Below are 20,483 nucleotides of genomic sequence, written 5' to 3'. Positions count from 1 at the left end.
GTAAGGAAGGAATGGGGCGCTCCAGATCATCATTACCTTGCAAATGAACAACGCCTTACAAGGAGAGAGGGGGAAAAAGAAACACCAACTTTATTCATCAGGGACGTGAACTGCGCTGGGTGGGAGGTGGCAGCCACTGGAATAGGAGTCTGACAAGACAGGATGTGGAGTTCCCAAGGAAGGGGTAAAATAGGACTTAGCAAAGACACGGGGCTCATACACCTCAGTTCCTCAAGAGATGATGATAACAGTCTCAGACAATAAACCCCCAAAATAAAATCTCAAAATAAACCCCAAAATTTTCTCTGCCCAGCTCAGCTCTCCAGCCATGGAGAGCATTCACACTAAACTGGGTACATTAATCCTTGTCACCACTCAGCACTCGAGTGTGAGAAACAAACAGTCATTTGTGAGGGAAGGGCCATTGTTAAACCCTTGAGCTGAGCCCCGTGTGTGGAGAGCACGAATTCAGAACAATGAGGACAGTCCAGCCAATTCCAATAGGGACCTATGATTGTTCAAGTGCCTGAGGCAGCCCATGACACCTCCCACATCCACGAGGATCACAGCATGATCCAGGTACTCTTCAGGAGCACAGACTCATTCCCACAGGTTTCCTGAAGATGTTCATCTTGTTTGGTTTTGCTGTCTCGCTGCATTTCTGAGGTGTGTCTGTAGCAATGTGAAATCTCACAAGACCTGAACAGCTCTGATCGTATCTTCTTCAGTCTCAGATTTTCTTCTTCATTTGGCAGCCTGACCCTGCAAGCAGGCACAGCCCTGCCCAGGCTGACAGCTTGTTTTTTAATCTCTTCTTAGGGATAGATAAAAAAAGGGGTACTACAGGAACCTCTTCATTAGAAAAATTACCCCCAGAATAAAAGGAAATTGGTTCCTTAAATTAAAAATAATTGGTGTACTTAAGATACTGGCATGAATTGCTAATTTTATTTTTTTTTTTAAAAAAAAGCCTTTACAATGCAGAAATCCCACCAGATGATGAAACCAGCATCTCCTGTGAGGCAAGGACTGGCCACCACCAACACAGAATGTAACCAAGGGGAGAGGACATCCTTCCTGTCCAAACACTTCCCACGTTGCAGGGAAGAGGATCTGGCTTGCCTGGCCTGCTTCCAGCCCAGCCCCAAGCTCTCCCACTGCAGTGCTGCACACTGGGCTCACACAGAACCTGCTCTTTGTGCTCATCCAGGGCCCAGCCCAACCTGGATCAGGGTCCTGAGGTTTTTTAGTAAAAGGACCCATGGTCAGTGAGCCACCCTGGACAGAAAAACCCAACTAATGGTGGCAAAAATCACAAGGTTCCCTGTGGAGCTGTTCCTGGATAGGAGATTTGGAAATTCATTATGCTGCTGGCTTATTCCCCCAGCTATGGCACTCCACTTGTGGAATCAGGCAGCTTTCCATGCCAAGCCAGTGAGTTTGGCTACAGCATGGCCTGGGATACTCTTACAGTCAAACTGCTGAAATCTGATGCTCCAGGCTACTGGTTCCCACTTCTGAGCTGTCAGTTTTCTGTCTCTTCCTTACACTCAGACTACAAAGAACTGCTCCCCTCCAAAAATGGAGTTCTCAGACAAATCCCATAGTAAAAATAGAAGGCAGAGAGCAGCTAAAGCACTTGACCTTTGATGTTTTCACCCAGCCATGGTCAGGACCCTACCTGCACCTGAGCTTGGCAGGTGGCCACAGACAGAAGCCACAGTTAATGGCAGGATGTGGGGCTGTCCAAGCCCCCTCAGCTGGTTTGTAGCCAGCAGTGTTGTCACCTGAGCACCCACAGACTCTGGATGGAGCTGCTAGTGCAGGGAAAATGAAGGAAAGAAGAGTGCAAGAGAGCAGAGAATTGGATTCCTTGTAGCTAGGCCTCATCCAAGGCCCAGCTCACTGAATGCTTTTGGGGCTGGACGGATGTGCACTCCTTCCCCTCCCAGAAGAGCTCAGAAGCATCCAGAAACTGCTGCTTTTTTGCCCAGTTATAGGCTGGGCAGCCTGAGGCCCAGCTGAGCAGGACAGCTCACCGAGGCTCTGAGGCCAGGAGCACTGGAAAGACATCTCCTGCAGTCCAACACCTTCCTCAGCACCTAGAATTCAGTCATCTTCTTGTGGGTGTCTGCTTTCTTCTGCTCCCGCTGCAGCCTGGCTTCCTGGGCCTGCAGCTGCCCCAGCTGCTTGTGAGCATCAGCCAGCTTTTCCTCCAGCTGAGCTGCAGCAATGCTGTGCCTGAAAGCAAAAAGCACAGTAGAAATGTCATCCAGCACAGTAAGATCACAGGCTTGTTCCATCCCAGGGGGGTTTGCCCTTTCCTGTAGGATTACCCCAAGGGACCTGCTGAAAGCCAGGAATAACCTGATGCTCAGCACTATCTAGGCTAGAAAATGTCCTCCTGGGATGCTCAACAGCAATGCTGCAGAGGTGGGCACGAGAAGGACTCCAGCACATTTCCTCAGAGAGCTCCTCTCTTTGCCAGAGCCTGAATTCCACACAAAGGACCCCAGACACATCTGCCAGTGTCCACACTGGCCTGAAGCACACACTGAACTCTCTCCTCCACTTCCCATTAAGTCCCACCCAGATACACTTCACTTGTTCCTCCCACATCTCATTTCAAGCCCACCCCTCTCCAGAAGCACCACAAACTTGATCCCAAAGAACGTTTTCCTACCGCCCGATGTTGCGTGCCAGGGCCTGCTGGATTCCCCTGATATCCCTCTGGGTTTGCTCAATCTTCTCTGTGGTCTGGAAGAGGCTGACACTCAGGGCCTTCTTGGTGCTCTTGCTGGCGTGGTAGATCTCTTTGCTGTTCCTCTGGGGCAGAGCCATCCCCCCAGCCTTGTCCCCAGCGCTCTTCCCGCGCAGTTTCTCGTTCAGGAAGTCAAACACATTGCGCGGGGCCTTACGGCCGCCTGTCTGTCCAGAGTCGCTTCCCTTTGCTCGGCACTTCCTCGATTTGCCTGGCTCCAGCTTCCCCTGCTTCTTCTTCTGAAGCACCTCAGCACACTGGTCCAGGGACTTCCCTCGAGGAAGCACCACAGCCTGCACTGGCTCCACTCTGCCCTCACCATTCTTCCCTAAGCCTGAGGAAAGACTCCGAGTGATTACAGCATCCCCTCTCTGAGTCACCTCCCACCACAAGCTCCCATTGACAGTCACAAGCTTAAAACAAGCAAAGAGGCTTCTGAGGTACCCAAAGTTAGAAATTCTGCCCAGGACAAAGGGACCAGCAAAGGCCAGGCCAGGAGGCTTCCACAGCAGGAGATTTGTGATTCCAAGCCCGAGGCCATTTGTCAGGCCGGTTTCTGTGAAACCAGGTTCAGCCTCACATCCTCAGCTTCTCAAACCAGGTTCTACTTAAAACTGGTTTGGTTCCTCTGGGAGAACAGGAGACACAGAGGCCCTCCCAGAGCCCCCAAGGCTGGATGCAATTTGGGTGGGAGCAGCAAGTTCAGCAGGCTTTGAAGTCTGTGTCCAGGCCAGGAGATGCATTAACACAGACATCAGAAGCTTTGCAGATCAGCTCCCTTCCACCTCCAGCTTCTGAACACTCCACAGCATTCTCACGGCTTTGATCATGAACTCAACCGTGCTCCCAAGTGCCTCTGCTGTTTGCCATTACCATGCAGGGGCTGGTGCCCCACATGCCTGCACTTCCATGAAATAACCCATCCCTCTTCCCTCCAACACTGCTGTGATCTAGCACATTGCCTGAGCCTCAGCCAAGTGGCCCTTCAGCACTGCAAAGTTCTGGCTTCATCTAAAATCTTGGGTTTTTCCTAAGAGTCCCAGGAGCACTCTCTCCCTTACCTTTTCCGAACTCATATCCCATCTGAACAAGCAGTTTGGAGCCAATGCCACGAGTATGGGCCTCCCAGCCACCGAAAGAGGAGCTGCAGGCAGGGGTCCATTCCCCATTCTCTGGAACCCCTGAATCTATCACTGTGGAACAGAAGAGGAGAATCAGTGAAACAGTAATGGTGAATAAAGCTGCTGTGTGGGGCATCCCTTACAGGACAGTACAACTCACTTCTCCAATTTTAAAAGCATTTAGTCATGCCTCCAGCCTTCCTTAGCTCCTATTGAGTTGTTCCCTTCCACAAACACTGCACATGGAGTGACTGAAATGTGAGGCTTCACTTGATCTAATGCACATACCACCTCCCAGTTCCAGGCAGAATCACCCAGGAGTTTTATGATTCTTTTCCTTCCTTCCAGGATGAAAATACAGACTAATGTACACATCTGAGTAGAATTCGGCATAGTGGCACCTAATACTTCTCCTGTGCCTTCAGCTCTTGTCTCTGGTATGGGGCTACTCCAGGCCACAGCATTAATTTTGTGTTATTAGGATCCAATAATCACTGTCAGGTTAAATGTAAAGAGCTCTAGGACATGAGTTTGTCCTGTGATGCAGCTGTGGCACCACCAGAGGGACAGTGCTGCCTGTGCAACTTCCAGGAAGTCACTTGGGCACTCTCTGTGTCACCTTTCAGCAGTAGAACAGGACATGGCTGTTCCTGCAGCCTCATCCAGGCACCAGAAGGACCCGACACTCCCATTTCCTTGGGTCTCACATTCCTGGGTCATGGAGCTCCCAGGGATGAGAAAACTTGATTCACTTCTTAACTCAGCCCAGCCAGACATGTCAGAAACAGGCTCAGAGCTTAGAACTCTAAAATATCACACCCTCTTCTTCCACGTGTGGGAAGTTCCCATGGAAACCTCCAGCCTTCATTAGCCCAGGGATTTGCATAAAACAAAGATTTTAGCTTGCAGTTATAGCATAACAGCCAGTTACTGTTCTCAATCTTTCAGGAACACAAAGAGATCAACTGCTCTCATCAAAGGTGAGACACTCAGAGTGAGAGCTCCAGGACAGTCAGCTGGTCCTAGAGAAAAGCAAAACAAAATCCCAAGTCACTTTTGCTCCCCAGTGCCTTACCTTTGGCATAACCAGAATCATCCACACTGTCTTCATCAGACTCGCCAGATTCAGCAGCATCTTCACTTCTCAGGGGTGGAATGACACTGTCCCCTTCCACCACGGCCTCCTTGAGGAGCAGGGAGTCAAATTTCACCGTGTAGTAACCACTGTCCACATCTGCAGAGGGAACAGCAAGGACAGGAGCTCCAGCACACAGGGAGTTAAAGCAGAGTCAGCTCCAGCAGAATGACACAGGGGGGAGGCCCAAGGAACAGCTCTAAACAATTCTGGGTTTAATCTGTGATTTTTATTTCTGTCTGGGAGGGAGAAGCACCCACTGCAATAAAAAGCTATTTCCACAATGCCTGTGTTAACACCCAAAATTTATCTGTACAAATCAAGACAGATGGGCTGTTGAGAAATGGAATTAAAAAGAAGTTAGACTTGCTCCCTTCTGACTTAATAACAGTTAAAAGAAAGATGGAAAGAGGCAATAAACCCTCCCTCTTCCCAGAACAGAGGGAAGCCGGTATCAGCAGCTGCTGGGCAGGGCCAGCTCCCCTGGTTTTTGTTTAAACAAAACGAGATTATTGCAATTGTCACCTAATATACATGTAAATTCCTGCAGTCCCTCCCTCTTCCCTGGAGCAGTTAATGACCTCGTAGTCATTTCCTTTCCACATTTTTGCTCTTTGTAGCTCCTGTTTCCCAGTCAATTGCCTTCTCTAGCCTGACAAAACTCAGGCTGTTTCCTCAGCTATGTCAAGAGTTCAGGGCAGCAGCCACATAGTTTTTCTGTCATTAACCACAACAGCCAAGTTTTAGATCCACTTAAAGCTCAGCCTCCACCTTCCCCCTGGGCCCCGGCAAAGTCCCTGTCCCCCCTCACCGGTGATTTTGGCCGTGTACCAGATCCCATCACTGTGCTTGGCCAGGCAGGCTGAGCCCACCCCCAGACTGCTCAGGTCGGGCTCCTGGAACGGCTGGAGCTCCTCCACGGACACCACCTGACCATGGGAAAACCTGCAGGGAAGGTGGAAGAGGAGTTTTCAAATGAAAATCCCTTCTTTCCTCAAAAGGAATGCACGTGAGTGTCAGTGGTGAGGAACCTCCACCATAACTAGGGAAGTTTGACCACGTGCTGTTGCAATTGGAAAGTTGTTCATGTTTCACCTTAAACACATTATTTATGCCATAGAACAAAGAATGCATCCCACCCCAGAGAATTAAACTTCCTTGCTAGTGACACATCCAATTAAAAAGTTCATGGCTTTGAGGATAAACAGGATCAGAGACAGGCAGGGCTCCAGCCCATCCTGGGGTTGATCCTGGTGAAGATGCCCAAAACCAGAGCCTATAAAACCTCCCTGTGCAACAGGAATATGTGCATTATCCACAGACTTGGGTGTTTTATTTTAAAATACTTCATCAGTTGTTAATTTATCCACTCAGCTATGTAACATCTTTGCAGCTTTCCCATGGGATTTTCCACTTCATCTGTGCATTAGCTACAGAAAACAGCCAAACTGATGCCACTGCTCACCACAGCACGTTTTAAAAACGTTAAGGCACAATTTCCCTGCCTGAGAAAACCACACAGAGCACTTCTGGAGGAGGTTTAATCCCTCCGAAGGACAAGGCCCCTCCCACCCCTCTCTCTTTACCGACAGTTCTCCTTAAATCTGCACTTGTCATCCAGGAAGAACGGGCACGGCTTCAGGGACTTGTGGGTTGGGTACAGATAGAGCACCCTGACCCCTGCACTGCCATCCTCCAGCTCCTCTGTCCCCACAATCATGGCATTGTGGTACTCCAGGGTCCCCCAGGAGCTGTAGTAGGGGGCTTTAACCTTCATCCCACTCAACTCCTCCTCCTCCTCCTCCTCTCTCTCAGACTCGTCCTCCTCTTCACTGCACTTTGATTTGGTTTTATCCCCAGTTTTTCCCTCTCTCTCCGAGGAGATCTCGTTGTCACCAGCTGGAGGCTCCTCATCTGTTCCAAGCCCAGCAATGGCTTCCTTAAAAGCAGCGTATTCCTCATCTTGGGCAGAGCTCTCCAGGTGGGAATCCTGCCCTGGGAGACCCGTTGGGGAGGAGGAGGAGGCATCTGTGTCCAAAGTGGCCAGAAGTTTGCTCTTTTTCACAGCCACCAGGCTCGACTCGGTCAGTTCTATGAGCTGCTTCAAGTCCTCCTGCAGCTGGATCAGGTCGGACTGCTGCGATGGGTCCTGGCCCGCCCCCAGCGCCAGCTCCACCTGCTCCAGCTGCGCGTTGTAGGTCTGGATCGCTGCTTCCAGACTCTCTTCATCCATTCTCAGTACAAGAAAGGCGCTTTTGCCCGCGTCCTCTCCACGAACTCAAAACACATTCAGAGTTTACTCAAGCACTTCTGGATAACAAGTCCCCGCTGGCAGAAACGTCATCTACCCTCCGTCCCGCTCTTTCCCTCGGAAATCACCAGGGCGATGCTCCTGCTGCAAACAGGCGACAAGAGGCGACGGGAGAGTCCGAGGAGAGGCCAGGCCCTCCCCCGCCACGGGGTCCACTCTCGCCCACCGGGCCCGCGCACGGCACCGCTCCTCCCGCAGCCTGGGCGCTCCCTCAGCCTCAAGGCTGCAGCACCTCCCTGAGCCGCCACTGCCACCTCGGCGGCCCCACTGCGCCTTTAGCCGCATCGGCCCTTGCGAGCCGCCGCCACGACAGCCGCCATGACACCCCCTCTTCCGGCCGCGGCGCCCCCACTTCCGGCTGCGCTCGCCAGCGCGTCACCCGCTCGAGCGCTCGGGGTCCCCGGGAGGCCAGCGGCGCTGGGTGTTCTGGGAGTTGTAGTCCACAGACCCCCTCTGCAGCGCCGTCGCAGCGGCGACAGGACTACATTTCCCAGAGGGCCGGGCGCGGAATGGCGGCGGCCGGTGGCGCTGGGGAGTCGTGAGAGCTGGCTCCGGCTCCGGTTCCGACCCTGACACCGGCACCAGGACCAGGTGAGGGGCCGCGGGCCTCGGGCTCGGGGCTCTTCTTCTCGCCTGCTGCGCTCGGGAGCTTGGCCTGGCACCTGTCGCTGGCCCGGGACGTGGCGCTGGGCCATTAGGGGGAAATGGCGGTAGGGCCGGTGTTCCCCTTCAGCCGTCACTGGCTGTGGCAGGGAAGGAAAGGGCCGGATCTCCCGGATTTTCTGGATCTGGAGGGATTTCCCGGGTCCGGGAGGATCTCCCTGGTTAGGGAGGAGCAGGCCGGCGGTCGGGCGCGCCCGGGACCAGTCGCTGCCCTGCAAGGGGAGCGGGCTGGGGCTCCCCCGGGGGACGGCAGGAGCCCCCGCTCTCGCACAGCTGGAGGCGAAGGGTGGCCCCGGTAGCTGTGGCATTGAAGCCCCTAGCCCTTAGGTGCCCTGTCCTCCCTTACCGTGAAACCCCCGATTCCCGCTTTGGAACGCTTTTATTTCCCTTTAGGTAATGGTGTTTGACTCAAAGTGGTTATTCAACCACGCACTTGCTTAGAGGCTGCTGCTTCTCAAAGGCTCTGCCTTGAGGTTCCCTTTATCTGCTTGTGAACAGAAGGATTGTTGCAATGGCATGTGAGTCAGCTGCAGCCCTTGGTGCCGGTGCTTCTGCATCCCAGCAAAGCTGCTCTGCCTTGTGTGTGCAAATCCAGCACCACAAAAAAACAGGTGTGAGCTTCTGTAGATTCTTGCTCAAAATACCTTTGTGTTTGTATGAAGTTCACTTCATTTTCTGTGGGTCTTACATTTACTGCAAGAGGTGTTCAGGTCCTTCAAGGTGTTCCCCTTTAAACCCCAAATTTGATCTTGAGCTATTTTCATGATCTCTCTTAGATCTGTGGGGTTTTTTTCCCTGGGATTGTCTAAATATGAGAGTTACTGATAAAAGAGTAACATCATTTATTTGTCTGGCGTCGGGAAAAACTTGTGTTGTGGCATGAGAGGCTTTTGGGAATGACCTGTTTGTTAATTGATTTCCTGGCATTTGTTGCAGGAGCAGGATGTATACACTACTGTCAGGGCTCTATAAATACATGTTCCAGAGGGATGAGTACTGTGTCCTGATCCTGGGTTTGGACAATGCTGGTAAAACTGTAAGTGCTGTTTATCACCCTGTGGAGGGCAAACACAATCCTAAACATCCTCCAAGGATAAATCTTATAACGAGGGTCAATCTTTCTTCAGCTGTGTCCTGAGTTACTTTAGTGATGTCACATCAAACAGTCAACTTTTCCTCATTACTTAAATTTAGTACAAGCTTTCAGGGATGTGGCTGAGGCTTTGGTAATCCCATAATCACCTATGATCCCTTCTTTTCTTGCTAAAATAGGGAGCAAGAAGAGTGGTGTGTCCAAAATTAGGTAGGGCAGGATCTGCTTTATCAGGATTGTGCAGAAATGAAAAGGCAGGTTTGGGGTGAATTGCCCCAGCCAGTAAAATGTTTGACAGTAAATATTGTGTTCTATTCATTTTCAGACCTTCCTTGAGCAAACTAAAACCCGATTTAACAAGAACTACAAAGGGATGAGTTTGTCCAAAATCACAACCACTGTAGGCTTAAACAGTAAGTAAATCCATGTGGAGTTTTTTCAGCTTTCTTGCAGTTAGTCAACAGCTGTGTTTTGTTTGAAATGTTTAAGAATTCAGAAGGGCAGAACAGTTCCTGGACACAGAGATTGTATCTTCCAACTGCCCAGGTTGTAGATAATAAAATCCTTCTTAGGTTAGGAGGAGAAACTCCTGAAGTATTAAAACTCCAGGTATCCTATTTTAGTGCTGTTCTCAAACTGTATTTCCCTGGAGTTAATTCCTTGGCCCAATTCTGGAATTATTTTCACTGATACTGCTCTATATTTATGATTGCTCTTTGTAGGTGTTGCTCTGTTGTTGCAAGTAGCCACTGCCTGTGATTAGTTCCCCTACAAGCCTGTCCCACCCCAGATTTCTGAGTGGGGTGTGCAGGTGTCTGTGCTTTTTCTGTAGTTTTCATTGGATTGCCCTTCCTTCCTTCTAGTTGGAACTATTGATGTTGGCAAAACTCGGCTGATGTTCTGGGACCTTGGCGGGCAGGAGGAGCTGCAGTCACTTTGGGACAAGGTTAGAGATGTGGTTTTGTTTTATCTGATTTATACAGTTTACCCAGAGAAGCTGTGGCTGCCCCATCCCTGGAAGTGTTCAAAGCCAGAGTGGATGGAGCTCTAATCAGCCTGATCCAGTGGGAGGTGTCCCTGCTCCTGGCAGGGGGTTGGAAGGAGATGGTTGGCCCTTTCCAACACAAACCATCCTGTGATTCCATGATTTCTTTTAGAATTGGTTTTGTCTCTTTTAGAGCTGAACCACTACAATCACACAGTTTGGTAATCATATAGGCTTATTGATAACGCCAGTATTTAACATTAACACTTTTTCAGAGATTCCACTATTTCTGTGCTTACTATTTGCATTATTGGTTACAGACAGCAATTACCAACCCAAATCTGGGGCTGTGCCATAGAGATAAGCTTTGGGGACACACAGCTGAGCTTTTCCACACGGAGTGTTGAGGCCTGCAAGCAGAACAGGCAGCACAGGCTGTGTGCCTCCGTTCTGTCCAGGCACACTGTGGATACAGCTATCTCTAACTGGTTGATGTTCTTCACAAGTACCAAAACTGTACCAAATTAAAATCAGGAAGAGGAACAAGTGATCCTAGTGGATTGACACTAAAATCTATGTTCTCCTTCCAGTACTATGCTGAATCTCATGGGGTGATATATGTTATTGACTCCACCGATGAAGAGAGGCTCTCTGAGTCCAAAAGAGCTTTTGGTAAGTACAGTGTGAACAAAATAGACCTGAAAGATTGTACCAAATGAAACTGTAATGCAAGAAGGAGCTCTGGCTTCATCCCTCTGTCCAGATAATCTGGGCCAGGCATTTGTACAACTTCCAGAACTGGCTAAACCTAGTTTTGTTTCTGTCCTTTGTAGAGAAGATGATCACCAGTGAAGCTCTGGAAGGGGTTCCCATTCTGGTGTTGGCCAACAAGCAGGATGTAGAGGTAAAATAGGGAGGATTTACATAAATGAGCTAATAAGCCTTGGAAAGGTGGACTCTTTGTTCATGTTAAATTTTTTCCACAGACCCGAGCTGATCCTATGGTACTTTCCCTCCGCTGGAAATAATTGCTTTGAATTTAGTTTTATTCTTTTTCTTTCTTCTCCAGCCCTTTTTCAGTGCCATGAATGAGCTTCTTACAGGCACATAGTTTTGAACTCTTTATGTAAACAGAACAAACTGCATAACTATGGTGGTTCTTACTTGTATCGTGACTCATTATATTGATACTGTTTTTTCCTGTTTATTCAGAAAAGAACAATGTTTAGTGCACTTTGTTTATGCTGTGCTTCTAAAACCCAGGAACAGCACAGCAGATGTATGTGAAGCAAATCATCCTTTCCCCATAACTGGATAAGATCTGTTCAATACAAGACTTGTTTGTTTTAGAGCATTCCATCAGTGACAGCAGGGAATTGCAAGGAATGCTCTTTTCTGATAATATCATTTGAGTACTTTCCAGCATATTCAGAACTGTAAAAGTCTGGGTTTGGATTTCACAGTTTGTGGGTTGTGCAGTGTTTAGGTGACACATCCCGGGCCATCCTTATCTCCCCCAGCATGGAAAAAAAGATAAGAGAGTGTCCACGGTGGTCGTGGTGTTTTCCTCCTGGAAATCATACCTGGACATTGTACCTGGAATTCCAGGACTGCAACTCCAGTGACTCGTCTCTAGATGGAGCAAAAGGCTTCCAGTAGGATTTGGGACACCAGCCCTGGCAGCTGGGATCAGTCTCTGTTCCAAAGGATGCAAATACTTCCCATGTTCTTCCTCTGGACTGTACACTTGTCTGAGCGATTGTACTTGAAGAAAGCTGTGAGGATTTGGTTACACTTCATGAGTACAACATAGATTGGGTTTTGGATGAGCTAATTTAGCTAGATTATCTAGTCTTAAAAATAAGAGAAATGTAATTCCATGTAAAAGCATGAGATCAAGACTGAACTGCTGATTTATGGTCCTGCCTTTACTGTGGTCTCTGGAATGTGAGGAAATGGTCTGTCTTTTTTCCTGAGGAAACCAGAATATTGACACACATTTTTCTGTGCAACCGCACAGCTTTTCTGCAGGGAGCAGCCTGCACTCTTGCCTTGACCTGTTGAGGATAAGCTTCAAGCAGTGACCTGGAAAGTTATTCCAGTTTCTCTTTTGGCTGTATATACATATTTTCTTACAGGCTGCAGACACTGGCTGTTCTGACACTCTAGTCAGACTAAAGACAAATAATTGAACAAGTGGGCTTCTTTAAATTACTAGAAAGAGATATTTGGAACAGGCTTTCAAAGAAAATTTGACTTCTTGCTCCCTTTGGAGGGTCCAAGGCAATCCCACAGACTTAGTGCCTTCATGCAGGTGTACTACTACAAGCTACAGCAAGAGATTAGCAAAGCTAAACCCACTGGAGGTTTGCCTGCTTGTAAGAAATACCTGCATTGGATATTTAGAGGTCCACTCCTGCAGAATGATCTTGGATATAGACCCAGCAGAGACACAATGCTAAGACATATAATCACTAAGGGGATTATAGTTTATTTTTCAGTAATTACTGAGGCTCACGTAAAAAAAGAAGTTGAGAAAACTCAGTAATTTTCCTCTGATTTAGCAGAATGGAAGACCTCTGGAATAAAAATGATAATGAGCATTGATAGATATTTTTCTTCTTTGGATCTCCAGACATAAAACTGTTGTAGGAAATTCTCACCAGCATCCCTCTGATATGGGAGGATAAGTGGTATCTTAACCTTGCTGGTATTTGAGATGAAGGGCAGTTCTTGATGATGATGTATATAGAGGCCAGCAGAAGGCTTGTGATCAAATACAACAGAAATAGTATATCTGATACAGTTTGTTTTTGAAGTTTACATTCTGTTATTAAGATAACAAAAGTGCTGATGCAACCTGAAATTGCATAAAGTGTTAAGAATTCTCCTGGAGTACATTGTGTCCTCTCAGCATGGCCAAGCATGAGTGGTATTTGGTCATTCCAGGGGATAAAACATGGTCATTGACTGCAAAACACCAATTCTAATTCTCACAACATTGAGTGTGATATTTTATGGTATCAGGAGAATGCTCTGTGTTCAGCAGGGCTTCAAAACTGGATTATTTTATAAATAATTTAAAAACTGAGTCAAATGTGTGTTGGAGGAAGGAATTTGTTTGGGTTTTTAAAGGAACTATTGCTTTGAAGGAGAAATAAAACATCTGATATCTAATTCCTGTGAACTCCCTTTCACCTCAGAATGCCACTTTTGAAAATACAGCTTATTGTAGAAAAAACAGCAATATAAGAATTGATAATTGCTGTTTTGATGGTAATGCAGCTGTTGAAAGGTTTATGCAAGGTATGTATTTCTAAGCTCTACAATGAACTGTTACAATTTGGGAACAGAATGGCTCATTATGCCACACTATTCAAAATACTGGCAAAACATGACTCATCAAAAACAGCATCTCAAATTTAACAATGTGAAAGTTACCAGGTGCTGTATGATGACCCACGTCTGGGAGGAAGTTTTGCCATCCTTATCTAAAGATAAATTTTGGAAATTTAATTTGAAATCTCCAGAATGTTGAAAAGTCTCCTCATGCCTTTGGAAAATGTGAGGAGTCATGGTGAGTAGCAGAATACTCATTTCCACACAGTTGTCGGAAAACAGATCTTCTTCATGAAAGCCATTTGAGTTTCCAACTGAAGACCTACCACAGCTTCCCTGTAAAATTAGTTTTCATTTAAATAAGATGGTTTAAATTGAGGCTATACTATTCCTTCTTTAAATTTAAAGAAGCTTAAATTCTAATTTAAAACAAACTCATAATAAAAAGGGTAGCCCCACAGCATAGGTCAGGTGAGTCAGACTTTTTGTGAAATAGTTTTATTTAGGCAATCCACCTTGCTGTTGTTTTTCTTTTTAGTTCCATTCTGATGGCTGATTACTCTTGAGATGACTGAAGAGCCTCTACATGAGGTTTTATCCATGCTTCCATTTTTATCCTGACAGGAGACCAGGCAGCAGTGTTATCTTTGCTCCAGTGGATTTGGGAAATGGGCAAAGGCTCTACAACCTTTTTTTGTCTAAAACTTGCCTTGCTGCTTGATAGATTTTTAGGTGTGCCATTGCTGAGTCTTACTTTGGGTAATGCTATTCTGAACCCTTCATAGGAGGAATTTGGTTCAGTCCTGGCTAAATTATGCCTGGAGGAGCCTTCATCAAAAGAAATTCCACAGTGTGTTATTTTGGGGAAGCTGAGATGGAAATCTGGTTCGTCATGTGTTGTGTGTGAGGTTCCTGTGAATTGGCTGAGAGATACCATCATTCCTGAAAGGTCACTGTGGATTGTGTTACTGTAATGGAGCACTGTTGATGTGATCACAGATCCAGCTTCCCTTCTTTGCCCTTAGGTTATGGGTTTGCAGCTGAGAAACAAAACACATCTGTAAACAAATATTTTGTAATGTGGCTGGGGGAAGGGGAACTTGGAAGCCACAGCTGACATTTTCCCCTGAGCATGAGAAGCTCAGATGCCCCTTGCTGAAGTGAGGGATAATCTGCCTCAACCCCTGCTGTCTGTCACATGAGATTCCAGTTCAGGGCTTTCCCTGGAACACTAAAACAAGGTGTTACCTGTGATAGTTTGGTGTTACCCCTCTGCTGTGCTGCTCTACTTCATCCCAAAGGGAAAATGATGTTCCTCAAAATGGGATTGGTGATGCAGTGATATCCTGCTGTGACAGTGTGAATGGTGCAGTCTCCTCAGAAGCAAAACTCCTTCTGATGCAGATTTCCATGGAAAGCCATGGCTGTTCAGCTCTGTGGAAGGTGGGGCATGCCACAGCTCTACCAGAAGGTGGGAAAGGGAAGTTATAATAATGGTTTATACTGGGAGATAAAAATGGCTGTCATTGTCAGCTGCTTTGGGAAAAGTGGATTCTTAAAGGCTTCAGGGATGGGCAAGGTGAAGGATGTGGGTTTTCTGTGCTACTGGGTAGGTGCAGGTGTCCTGTCTGCTGGTGCTGTTGGGAAGTTCATTGCCTGAATGCTTTGCTCCCTGTGCAAGTAGAAGTTGAGGAATCAAGGACACCATGACTGTACTCTCTGTTGTTACTTCATATCTTGAATGCTTTATCTGATTTATTTTAAAATATTTTAAAATGTGTCATAATTCAGAAAAGGAGAAGGAAAGGGTAGGCTCAAGATTATATAATTATATTAAACTCTGAGAAGCTTAAAGTGTATTTCAAGAAACATTTTGTCAATTTCAGCTGCCTTGAGATTTAACCTTCCTGCTGCCAAGTCTCATTTGAAAAAATCAAAGATGTGAAAAATAGCTCAGATTACTGACATGCAGCTCCTTCTCCTTCCCAGTTGTTGGGTAACTGTCCTGTCCAGAGCTTTGGGTTAAACAGGGAATCATTTGGACCTGCCTTTCTTATGGGGCAGTGGATGCCATACCAGGTTAAGGGAGCAGCTTTTACAAACCACTAGAGAGTGGTTGGTTGGTTATAATCTCTTGCCCATCTTCCAGACCTACTGGTTTGAATTCCAGCTCCCTGACTTGCTGTAGAGTTGCTAATTGTTGTTGCTTCTTTTTTTTTTAAACTAACTATTTATCCTGTGGCTGACAGCTTATCTGTATGAACCGCACATTTTTCACTTGTCAAAAATCCTGACCTAAATTGTTCTGTGGAATGATGCCAGTAATGTTTTTGGATACAATTTCCAGGTCATTGATTGAAAGGGCAAGTTTAAAATGCACCTGAGGTCATAAGAAAGTACAGTCATTAAAAGTTGCGCAAGTAATGGAGTCAAGGGCCCTGAGTGAATTGGCTCTTGTTAAACTTGCAAGCCATTTCTTAAGATCCCCTCCTGTGTACAAGCAGTGAAATCTACCTCTGTTGTCCACAAAAATTTCCTGTATTTAATGTCTCTAGAATCAGTGTTTTGCAAATGGATGGCTGGTAACATTAATTCTCATATTTCTGTTCTCTCAGAGTTTACGTCCACTTGGCCAATCCTCAGGACCAACAAGGGTCCAGTTTGGCATTTGTGTAAACATTTGTCCAAAACACGTATGTGGGCCTGACTGGAGGTTTTTGAAACACGTATTTGAGACTTGTTGAAGGTCCAGAATGTCTTTGCAGAGAGGAAGAAAGGTGGGCTTGTGGCCAGCTGAATTGCTTAAACAGCTTGTCCAAGGTTTCTGAGGCACTGAGTGCTCAGGGAGGTGCAAGTCCAGGCTTTAGTTGGGCAAGTTTGCTTTTGTTGTAGCTTTAAGATTTTTGTGGTGACGCTATGATTTATGTGAGGAAAGTAATCCACTGGTTTACTGGGAGCCTATGATTTGTCCCCCAGTAAACCAGTGCTCTGTAAGTGCTGTGCCAGTTCCCAGCAGCATCCTGGCAGCCTCACAGAAGTTCAGGACCTGCTGAGGGTCAAGAGCTCAGTGACATCAGGCATCAGAAAACGTGCTGCATTCAGTGCTGCCAGTGTTTTCTCTGAATGCAAACAGACAAGTGCTGGTGGGGCATGGCTGTAATGCCAAGGAATGTGCTGAGAACTGAGGAAAAATCACAGCCTGTTTTGTCAGAGCGCCCAGGATGCTGGCAAAAAGTCAGCTGAGCTTATGGCAGGGACGCTGCTTCAAAAGGCTTTGTAAATATTAAAGCTCTTGTAGTGTCCTGGTAAATGCAAGCTGTTGAGAAGCTTGGAATGGGTGTCCTTAGAAGGGTGCAGGTTGTGCTCATTTTCAGGACTATTTGTTTAGAACTGTGTAGATGAAGGATCAGGGAGGTGAGGCAGTGTGTGTACTATCAGCAAACAGCATTCTCTTTGGTGAAAAAAGAATTTGTTCATTTCTTTGGAATTCAAAGAGGTGAGCTTCTTGTGTTGGTGGATGAGTGGGTTTAACTTCCCAGCGTTGCCATCCTGACTGAAGCGGGACTGCAGTCATGGTAGGGTTCATTGTGGAAGAGGGTCACCATGTCTTGTAGCACAAACAGACTCTAATTTGATTCCCTTTGCAGACTTGTCTCTCAATACCTGATATCAAGACAGCATTTAGTGACTGCATTAACAAGATTGGGAAGAGAGACTGCCTGACACAAGCCTGCTCAGCCCTTACTGGGTGAGTATGAGAAGGGGTAGACTGAGAATTGGTTGACTTGAGCAGCTCTGGGTTGTCACACACAGAGCAGCACAACAGGAATTATTAAGCCTTGAAAGGGAACTGTGCTTCCTTCCAACACTGACAGACACTTGTTTGAGAACCTTGGACTTACACCAGCTCAGTAACTTTGTCTGTAAATCCTGCCTGTAAAACACTGTGGAAATGTACTGCTGGCTGAGAGCAGCGGGGCTTGGAGACATATTTGTTGTCCTGTATCATCCCTTCTCTGTACACAATAATCCTTGCAGATGTTGGTTTGCTGCAACTCCTGGCTTTTAGGTTAGAAGTTAGTTGAAAATGCAGCTGTTGATGCCTCTGCCAGATAAATGGATGGTGCTTCACTGCTGCTGCCGTAATTATGTTTTGGCTTTCATATTCTTTGGCATGCAGATGAGCTTTGTGATGGGGATGATATCACAGTCTCCAGGAGTCCTCTTACATGGGAATGCCTGTGGTTTAAAATTTGATGACTGAAACAGACTCTCATTTGGGCTTACACAGCTGCTTGCCACGACCTTGACCAACCCACTGGATTCTTGATATCTCAGCATCATTATTGAGTATCGAGACTTGCAGTACTTTGGTTCTTTGTACTTTCAGTTCTTTAAGTGAAAAGTGCTACTTGGCATAAGTCAAAAGTTTTGTTCCAGGTGGTGGAAACACTCTTGGCTGAATTACTGCCTGAATCTAGAGCTCTGAATTTTTTTCTTCGTTATCATACAAGCTACTGCAAAGGATAACAAAAAATTCTTGAACTGTGAAAAGAATCTGTTGTCCGCATTGCTACAAATCACATGCCACTAAGCAGGTGAATGACCACAAGAACAATGTTCAAGCACTGACTGGAAGAAGTCTTAGATAATAACCTTATGAAAAACAACCTTTTCAGTTGTGGGTTTCTTCTTTTTGTACAAACACTTTTAGTTTTGATCTGTGTGGAATTTCCTTTCAAAATTCCAGTTTGAGCTTGCACTAAAAGAATAAATAAGTCATGGAAGTCATGTCTGGGGAGCTGTGCAGACCAGCAAGGTGGTGACTTGCTTAGCAGCCCCAGCACAGATGATTACAGAAAGCTGGAACCAGGATTGCAAAAGCTTATACAACTAGTGTGAGGTTTGTGGCAAAATGACCTCAAACCAGCTGTCAGGTGGGTTTGATGCTTGTTCATCCCAAGATTTCCACAGAGTTGGTGAGTAAGTTGGGTGTAGACGTGCACAGACACCAGAAAAATAAAGGATGGAGGTGTGTGTTTATATATATATATACATATATATTGCTGAGCTAAAAGAAATCAGATCCTTATTGTTTGCCTGCATGAGAAATAACACAGAAATGCCAACAAATAAATCTGGGGTGAGTAGAGCCCTTCCTAATGTAAGGGCTCAGTTAGGGCCTATATGATCCATGTTTCTGTTCTTGGTTGCTCCTTGTTGTTGGTTTATTCTAAAACCTTGTCTGTTTGTGTCTTATTTCCTTAGCAAAGGGGTGAATGAAGGAATTGAATGGATGGTGAAGTGCGTGGTGAGGAACATCCACCGCCCCCCAAGAAAGAAGGACATCACGTAGGAACTCTGAGCCAGCCAAGCAATGGACAGTCTCTTTCCACACACTTTTGTGTTCCCTTTAAAGAAGGTGATCCACTGGATTCCTATTACACCTGATTCTTTCCTAAGTTTGGAGACAAATATTCTCTTTCTGTGTCTAAAAACCCTTGAGACAAGGATTCCAACTGGGTGGGGGGGTGGGAATCTCTTACATTAAGTATTGTCATTGGCCTCAGAGCATCCTATGTAGCAGCCCACACGTTATTGGTGATCCAAAGGACTTAATTTTCTACTATCTTAGTTTGTGATTCCTGGTTTGTTAATCTAACAGGCTGGAGGCCAGTGACATGAAGGAATTCCTGAAGGAAATGTATAGGTGAATATGGAAGGGGAGGAACAGTCTGAGGAGTAGCTGTTCTTCCTAACTGCAAAGATTCTTGCTGCTCCAGCCCCATGTTCCTGCAGGGTGTAACTGGCCCTGTTATGCTGCTGTTTGTGTAGTGGGGAGAGACAGCATTGATTAGAACTTGATTTTCACTCGGGGTGTTGATTCATAACTTTAACCTGTGGTAAAAGATGTGGAAACCAGCAACTGCACAGTGGTCATTGGATCATGGAACTGTTAAGGATAGAAAAGACCTGATCAAATCCAACTGCGCTGGTTGAAATGTATATTCCTACCAGGAAATGGATTCCAGAAGCACTGGCTTGCTCTGACTGCCAGTCTCTGTGCATTCTCTTTAATCCTAAGAGTAATTGGGATCTTCTGTAACTGGAATGAATCAAGGCCCTCTCTGTGATCTTTCTAAGCTGAAAACAACCTCTAGGCAGGGAGAAATCAGTATGCAATAAAGCTTCCTACTTATTTGAACTTCTCTGGCTGAAACAATGATATTTGGGAATAGCAGTACTTAGCCCTTAGGTTTGGTTTGTTTTTTTAATGTAGGGAAAAACAGAAAGGCAGCACTGAAAAGTGAAACAGTGATCAGTGCTTACATCACCTACTCAGCTAGATCTGCTGATACATCACTATCATTTCCCTGAATATGAGTTTTTACGTGAATTTCAAGGTGGTTTGGCAATGGGTGTTGCTCCTCTGCTGTTTTATTTACTCCTGGCACTGGTGAATGTTCTGTGCTGTTTGCTGACATCATGAAGGGGCCATTATTCAAGCTGTACTTGAGCCAGTCCATAGTATTCATTTAATGTCTCTTAGCTGGCATCTGTCAAAGAATTTTCTGCTAAATTTTATGTGTGGAACTCAATGTAGATGTTTTTTGAGAGAGAACATCATTCATTCGCTCACATTTGGGTCAAGGCACAAAGGCAGCTGTGCTGTGTCATTGAGCTCATGAAGTCAGTGGAAATAATTACAAACTGAGGAGCAAAATCTTTGCTTCTCAGTAAGAGAAGTAAGGCTCCTTCAGACCTAGTGACCCAGACTTTTTTCTTGTGTGTTCTGTGAATGTGGAGGATCCCTTGGAAATCACTCACCCACTGTAGGAAGTGGAATTTTTGTTGGGTGCTGCACGTGATGCAGGGCTGAAATTTTGGAGAACCAATGGCCTTTGATTATCAGGGCATCTCTCTCACTGGGATCTTGGAAAACACTTGGAAAGCCTGGGTGTTTTCAAGGTGACTTTGTGGCCCTGGCTGTTTGGGTTGGTACTGATAATTAAACTGAAGATGTAAAACAGTAACTAATGAACAAAAGTACCTTGCTGAGAGTCAAAACACTTTA

At 46.2% G+C, this 20,483-nt stretch overlaps 2 protein-coding genes across 2 annotated transcripts; one reads left to right on the top strand and one right to left on the bottom strand.

The window, feature by feature from the left end:
• Positions 1-72: 72 nt before the first annotated feature.
• On the bottom strand, positions 73-7,640 carry ZGPAT (zinc finger CCCH-type and G-patch domain containing). Its single transcript, XM_005524761.3, has 6 exons — positions 6,604-7,640; positions 5,829-5,962; positions 4,958-5,116; positions 3,823-3,954; positions 2,684-3,095; positions 73-2,241 (listed from the first exon to the last, which is right to left on the bottom strand). Exons 1-6 carry the CDS (start codon positions 7,248-7,250, stop codon positions 2,103-2,105), a joined length of 1,623 nt encoding a protein of 540 aa, XP_005524818.1. The 5' UTR covers positions 7,251-7,640; the 3' UTR covers positions 73-2,102.
• Positions 7,641-7,780: 140 nt separating this feature from the next.
• ARFRP1 (ARF related protein 1) lies at positions 7,781-19,613 on the top strand. Its single transcript, XM_005524759.3, has 8 exons — positions 7,781-7,919; positions 8,928-9,027; positions 9,410-9,497; positions 9,948-10,030; positions 10,660-10,741; positions 10,903-10,973; positions 17,056-17,156; positions 18,677-19,613. Exons 2-8 carry the CDS (start codon positions 8,935-8,937, stop codon positions 18,762-18,764), a joined length of 606 nt encoding a protein of 201 aa, XP_005524816.1. The 5' UTR covers positions 7,781-7,919; positions 8,928-8,934; the 3' UTR covers positions 18,765-19,613.
• Positions 19,614-20,483: the final 870 nt, after the last annotated feature.

The sequence above is a fragment of the Pseudopodoces humilis genome, chromosome 19 (genome assembly GCF_049639895.1).
Source record: "Pseudopodoces humilis isolate 2021_Gansu_Grassland_sample_001 chromosome 19, ASM4963989v1, whole genome shotgun sequence".
Classification (NCBI taxonomy): Eukaryota; Metazoa; Chordata; class Aves; order Passeriformes; family Paridae; genus Pseudopodoces; species Pseudopodoces humilis.
This window is presented reverse-complemented; position numbering and strand designations above follow the sequence as displayed.

Excerpts from the sequence above, each read along its gene's own strand:
- ZGPAT (XM_005524761.3), bottom strand. The coding sequence starts at position 7,250 with ATGGATGAAGAGAGTCTGGAAGCAGCGATCCAGACCTACAACGCGCAG. Across the intron at positions 3,955-4,957 it reads TGATTCTGGTTATGCCAAAG|TGATAGATTCAGGGGTTCCA; the intron begins GTAAGGCACTGG and ends TCTGTTCCACAG. Across the intron at positions 3,096-3,822 it reads GGGATATGAGTTCGGAAAAG|GCTTAGGGAAGAATGGTGAG; the intron begins GTAAGGGAGAGA and ends GTCTTTCCTCAG.
- ARFRP1 (XM_005524759.3), top strand. The coding sequence starts at position 8,935 with ATGTATACACTACTGTCAGGGCTCTATAAATACATGTTCCAGAGGGAT. Across the intron at positions 9,028-9,409 it reads TGGACAATGCTGGTAAAACT|ACCTTCCTTGAGCAAACTAA; the intron begins GTAAGTGCTGTT and ends ATTCATTTTCAG. Across the intron at positions 9,498-9,947 it reads AACCACTGTAGGCTTAAACA|TTGGAACTATTGATGTTGGC; the intron begins GTAAGTAAATCC and ends CCTTCCTTCTAG.